This window comes from Micropterus dolomieu, linkage group LG19 (genome assembly GCF_021292245.1).
Source record: "Micropterus dolomieu isolate WLL.071019.BEF.003 ecotype Adirondacks linkage group LG19, ASM2129224v1, whole genome shotgun sequence".
Classification (NCBI taxonomy): Eukaryota; Metazoa; Chordata; class Actinopteri; order Centrarchiformes; family Centrarchidae; genus Micropterus; species Micropterus dolomieu.
The window spans coordinates 33,367,209-33,373,354 of NC_060168.1; the positions used below are offsets into that span (position 1 = coordinate 33,367,209).

The following is a 6,146-nucleotide window of genomic DNA, read 5'->3' on the forward strand; positions in this document are numbered from 1 at the left end:
CTCTGACCCCTCAACCTCGGACCCCCCAACCTCTGACCCTCCTGACCCTGACCTCCCTGACCTCTGACCCTCCTGACACCTGACCTCTGACCTCTGACCCTCCTGACACCTGACCTCTGACCCCCCAACCTCTGACCCTCCTGACCTCCCTGACCTCTGACCCCTCAACCTCGGACCCCCCAACCTCTAACCCTCCTGACACCTGACCTCCCTGACCTCTGACCCCTGTGTCTCCTCAGTAAGCCGCTGCCGGTGTTTAACCGCTGCACTCCGCTGGATGTTTCCTGTTATGCGAAGTTTGCGGAGGCCGTGGTGACGTTTGTCAGCGATAACAGCGTCCTGCACCGACTGATCGCCGGCGTCGCCGCCAGTAAAGAGATCATCATCGGACTGTGTGTCCTCGCTCTGGGTGAGAAGCATCATCACTGAGCTCAGAGACCTGTTCAGCCCTCAGCTGGTTCTTACAGTTTTGTTAGATGTTATGTAAGTTCAGCAGCTCAGTGTCAGTTCAGGTTCCTCTGACCTCTGACCTCTTCCTGTCTGTCAGTCCTCTCTATGATCCTCATGGTGATCATTCGCTACATCTCAGCCGTCCTCGTCTGGATCCTCACCTCGCTGGTCGTCCTCGGATCCCTCGGTGAGGTCACTTCCTGTTTACTCTGCTGAAATGTTTCTCTGGTTTCACTCCAGAAGGAAACGGATCTCGTTCTGTCTGAAAGGGGGACCACGGTATTTTTAACCCTGGGTCCTGTTTCCACGCGTCTTGGTGCTGAAATGACTCGTAGGTGCAGCAGACGCTTCGGCCGGGCGTGCCGTCTACCGTGACACCAGGAGTCTGACAGCATCGCGGAAAGGATCCCTACGAGCGACCCCTGCTGGAAACAAGGGGGAGGAGTTTGCCGTGTTGGAGCAACGCTAGAAAATAAGGTCTTTCAGAGTGATGTCACGGTGCCTGAAATTGATCAATAACAGATCCGATCCCACGGGAAAATACAAAACAGTAAATCCCAGGCGGAGCTGCGGCGGCTGCACCTGCCGCCATCCAAAACAAGTACCGACATGTTTTCAGAACTTTAGTTTGGACTTGGTTCCCGTGACATCCCTACTAGCAGCTGATCTTCCTGCAACAACTCGCCTCTCAGCAGATTTCAGAGCGAGACCTCCTGATAGAAACAAAGGGGGTCCCCTGGAGTCCCTCGTAGGGATCCTTCCCATGACACCTGGAGAAACAGTCTGAGCCTGTGGGGGGCAACAAGAAGCTCTTTCTGTGGACGCCATGTTGACAGGAAGGAATCCGCTGCAGCCGGTCCAGCTGAAGCTTCTGGATCTACAAATCATTTCAGCACCAACATGTGGAAGCAGGGAGCACGTTTAAAAACACTGAAACCACCCGTTAAAGCCCGCTCTGTCTTTTTTAATGAACTGAACGGCGGTCTGACTGTAAGTCGGTCTTGTGTCTGTTCCAGCGGGGACCAGCGTCCTCTGGTGGCTCTACATCGACCACCGGCTGTACGGGAACGACACCGCCACGAAGGTGACCAAGGAGGAGGCCAAGGAAGAGGTGGAGATCAGCAGAGACGGCGGCCAGGCGCTGCTCGTCTACGCCGCAGCTGCCACCGTCTTCACCGTACGTGTGAGGGGGGGTCTGCTGAGACTGTTTTGATCGTCAGAGGGGAAATATCTGAATTAAAGCTGCTTACTTTGGGTTTCCTTCCTGTTCAGAGTGAATGTAGATGAGAAAGTGAAATATTAAACTTTCCAGCAGGCGGCGCTCTCAGCTCCTCTTCTTCTTCTTCTCAGATCATCCTGCTGCTGTTGATGCTGTTCATGAGGAAGCGAGTCGCTCTGACCATCGCTCTGTTCCACGTGGCGGGGAAGGTCTTCATCCACCTGCCCCTGCTCACCCTGCAGCCCTTCGTCACCTTCCTCGCCCTCCTGCTCTTCTGGATCTACTGGATCCTGGTCCTGCTCTTCCTGGGCACCACAGGTCAGTTTAAACACCGCGGCCGTCGTCATCCTGCCGTTCCTTCCATCAGCTGATCATCCCAGGGGCGCCATTTGCTTTTGCTCAATCTGTTGGGACTGGTGGGTCGCCGGATCGAGTCCAGCACGAACCTTTGCTGAAGGTGCCTTTGAGCAAGGACCTGAACACGATGGCGGCCCACTGCTCCTAATCAGGACGGGGGAAACGGGCAAATTCAATAAAGTATTAAAACCAAACATTTCCAGACCTGAAGACTCCTTCAGGTCTGGAAATGTTTGAACCTGTCCCGAGATTTGGGAAATAAAGATCAGAGATCTCTCTCTCATCGTTAGCCGCTTATCCTGCGTATGGGGTCGCGGGGGGGTGGAGCCAATCCCAGCTGACACAGGGAAAAAGGCGGGCTACACCTTATAAACCCAATATTGTGTCGCAGACATGTGTTTACAGCGGAGCCCGACTGATTTGGTTTTTGGGGGCCGATGTTGAGAATGATCCAAACTACACTTTTGTTTGGATCACAGGCCGATGGTGAAAGCTGTTCTGTATGTGGGCGATAGAACCTTTTCCTAAATGCATTAAGTTAATAAAATAGATTACAGTTTCTACAACTTATCATGTAAACATTTGCTGCAGGAAGCTGCAGCTGCAAACAGACGGCTGAAAGAGAAGAAGCGCAGGCTGTGTGTATTTTAATCTGCCCTAATAACCACATCCAATGGAGCATCTTCACAACTAGTTTATCTCTGGACCAGCACTCTTTAATAACATCCGAATCCACGAGGAACCATTTCTGAACCACCAGCTGGCTCTGCAACACGACGTCTACGATACAGTGAGCTGCTGCTGAATGCATCTGAAACAAGAGATTTCCTGCAACTAACGTTATAACCAGACGCGTTCCAGCTCTGACTACGGCGTTCCACACGTGACACAACGTCACACAGAGAGGAGCTACAGGAAACCGTGTTAGATTCTCGTTCAGCTCATGTTTATTCACGTGTTCCCTTCTGGTTTAACCATTTCAGACACGCCCCCTGCTGCTCGGGGGTCTGCGCCTGCTGGTGACGTCACATAACGTGATTGGCTGTACGTTTGTGTGACGACGTGGCAGATGGTGATTGGCTGGATGTCGTAGTGTTTACGGATACTAGTTTTCGGTGAATTAATGTTACGATGCTAATGTTAGCTGCCGATCCACTTAAGCTAACGTGCGTGCGTGTACGTTATTGCCATATTGCCAAAGCAAATGTGAAATAAAAGCAAAAATATTGAATAAAGACCGCGAGCAGATCTGATACCTACATTAATAACCGGGGCACAATGTACTGTAGTTTGTCCGAGTAGCTTAAGTTAGCTACCGTTAGCTTAACGTGATCGGCAGCTAACATTAGCGTTGTAACATTAACACACAGCTGGTTTCATTGTATAAGTTCTCCCAGAACCGTTAAATAATCTTATTTAACGGCTCTGGGGGAACTTATACTCTGGGGTCTCCATAGTCGATCCGAGGTGCCGTTAAAACTATATCCGTAAACACTCCGACGTACAACCAATCACAATCTGCCACGTCATCACGTTACGTGACGTTATCGACAGGCCCAGGCCCCCGAGCAGATCTGGTACCTACAGCACCCAGCTACTGTAACGTTAAACTGCCGTTAAACACTGACGACCTGAGTGAAGTCTCTTTATCAATAATCAAACATCTGCTGATATAAACACCAATTAAATGCATTTAGCTCATATCGGCCGATAATATCTGCTGGGCTCTAGTTAGTTTGCAGACACGACTTCGGGGAACCATGAGGTCCATAAAACATCACAAATATTCTGAAGCTCCAGGCGACGAACACCAAAAATAATTTACTCTAAAGAAAAGCAGCAGGTTCTCCCCTCTGAGGAGCCGGAACCATCGAATGCTTCATGGATTATCAGCAGAGCTGCTGATCGTAGTTTTAATAGATGAACCGTCGCAGCTCGTTATGTTTTCATCTCCAGATGATCATCTCTGAAACGCAGCGCGGGGTGTAAAGATGTTCTCGTGCATCAACAAGCTGCTGACTCCATGGTGACGTTCTACGTCCCTCAAAGCATTATGGGAACTGTAGTTTCCAAAACGTAGAGTTTGTGTTTAAGAGGGAAAACAAAGCAGTTGAAAACCTGATGTTGGGGCGTCTGTGGTTCTGCAGGTAACCCGGTCCAGAACGAGGAGACGGGTCTGACGGAGTTCAGGCTGACGGGGCCTCTGCAGTACCTGACCTGGTACCACGCTGTGGGTCTGGTCTGGATCACTGAGTTCATCCTGGCCTGCCAGCAGATGACTGTGGCCGGAGCCGTGGTCACTTACTACTTCACCAGGTGAGCCCACACCTGGTGGACTCTCTCTGGACTGAGCCAGGCTAGCTGGTTCCAGTCTTTACGCTAACGTCCCGCACAGGCAGAGGGGTCAACATGTGAACCACATTAATGAGGACTTTGTGTTTCAGGGACAAGAACCGGCTCCCGGTGACCCCGATCCTGTCTTCAGTCCTGAGGCTGGTCAGGTATCACCTGGGCACCGTCGCTAAGGGATCCTTCATCATCACGCTGGTCAAGGTCCCCAGACTCGTCCTCATGTACATCCACAACCAGCTCAAAGGAAAGGTACAGAACCGGGACTCACCTGTCGGACTCACCTGATTCTGATCTGCTGGTTTGGTTTTTCATCGTGTTCCGTCTGTGTCGCAGGAGAACGCGTGCGCTCGCTGTCTGCTGAAGACGTGTATCTGCTGTCTGTGGTGTTTGGAGAAGTGCCTCAACTATCTCAACCAGGTAACACTCAGACCTTCCTCCTCCTCCTCCTCCTCCTCTTCGTCCGGTTTCATCCTGACGTCTCACCTGTGCTCTTATTTCCCAGAATGCATATGCAGCCACGGCCATCAACAGCACCAGTTTCTGCACGTCTGCACGCGACGCCTTCGTGATCCTGGTGGAGAACGCTCTGCGCGTCGCCACAATCAACGCCGTCGGAGACTTTGTGCTCTTCCTGGGGAAGGTGAGTACGGATCTCACGGGCGTTTCCGACCAGCTGGTTCTGATCCAGTGGGCCAAATAAACCAAACTGACCGAGTCAAGATTTACATTTACTCATTTCACAGACGCGACTTTCATTTGAGGAGCAACGTACGAGCTTCAGTGCGAGTCACTACAGATACCAGTAGGAGCTGTTAGCGTGCGCAGCATCAGTCAGGTAAATATCTGGGGAGAGAAGGAAGCGCTGTGAGGAGACAGAAGAAGAACACGACACAGGAAGTGTATTTAGGGTTGGTTCATACTGACATGCACAGTCTGTCCTGATGGCGGCGCTACAGGAAAGATCACAGACATTAGGTGCGTTTGACTTCCTGCGGCGCTGCGCAGCGCTGACGTAACGGGAAGCATGCTGGCTCCGACTTTCACCGGCGCTGCAAAACCTCACCGTGTCACATGACATTAAAACCTCGCAGGAGCAAGGCGGCTGCAGGCGCTGAGTCCGGCGGCCGCAGTTTTCTCCAGCTGCTCAAAGTTGGAACGTCACTATCGCCTGATCACTCACTGATCTCAGCTCACTGTAAGAAATATTCATTGATGAAATATACGACTGGGGGGGACTGAGGCTCCTCCCCCAGAGGATTTTGAGCATTAATTACTTCATTTCCTGCATTCTGGAGACATTTTCTGCACCAATAAATGTCTTTATTTATATAAAGGGGAACAAAATAAGTAAAATGAGTAAAATGCAGTAATCAGTAAATAGTTTTTTTGGACAATGCAGATCTGTTTCTTTCTATATTTACATTTCATTATATGTTTTCTTATTGTGCCAAAACTCTCTCATAACACTAACATTTGTTATTTAACTTTTTTGTAGTTGCTATTTTTCAGAACATTTTTAACAAATGCTTTCAGAAAGCGGTGGGGACATGTCCCCTGCGTCCCCAGGGTAAATGAGGCGGGCGGTCCGGGTGTCTCTGGTGGACTGAATTCTCTGTTTTTGTTCTTTATTCTCAGAATTTTCAGTTTCTTTGACATTTATATGAAGATTGTTCTCAAACTCCAGATGTAAGGACGCCGTCTGTCTCCCACACCTTTAAATCTGTGTGTTACCTCAGATCCTGATCGTGACGTCGACGGCGTTCGCCGG

General features: G+C 50.4%; 1 protein-coding gene and 1 long non-coding RNA gene across 4 annotated transcripts in view; one reads left to right on the forward strand and one right to left on the reverse strand.

Moving 5' to 3' along the window:
* Nucleotides 1-5,130, reverse strand: part of LOC123957755 — a 7,085-nt gene extending 1,955 nt beyond the window's left edge. The window contains exon 1 of the long non-coding RNA XR_006821880.1: nt 4,660-5,130. This is a non-coding gene — a long non-coding RNA (uncharacterized LOC123957755). The remainder of the gene's footprint in view (nt 1-4,659) is intronic.
* Nucleotides 1-6,146, forward strand: part of slc44a1b (solute carrier family 44 member 1b) — a 28,694-nt gene that overhangs the window by 15,050 nt on the left and 7,498 nt on the right. For all 3 annotated transcript variants that reach the window (XM_046030777.1, XM_046030775.1, XM_046030776.1), the window contains exons 6-13: nt 240-409; nt 548-637; nt 1,467-1,627; nt 1,801-1,987; nt 4,174-4,342; nt 4,471-4,627; nt 4,712-4,795; nt 4,881-5,018. In XM_046030777.1, the coding sequence (XP_045886733.1) occupies nt 240-409; nt 548-637; nt 1,467-1,627; nt 1,801-1,987; nt 4,174-4,342; nt 4,471-4,627; nt 4,712-4,795; nt 4,881-5,018 (1,156 nt within the window). The remainder of the gene's footprint in view (nt 1-239; nt 410-547; nt 638-1,466; nt 1,628-1,800; nt 1,988-4,173; nt 4,343-4,470; nt 4,628-4,711; nt 4,796-4,880; nt 5,019-6,146) is intronic.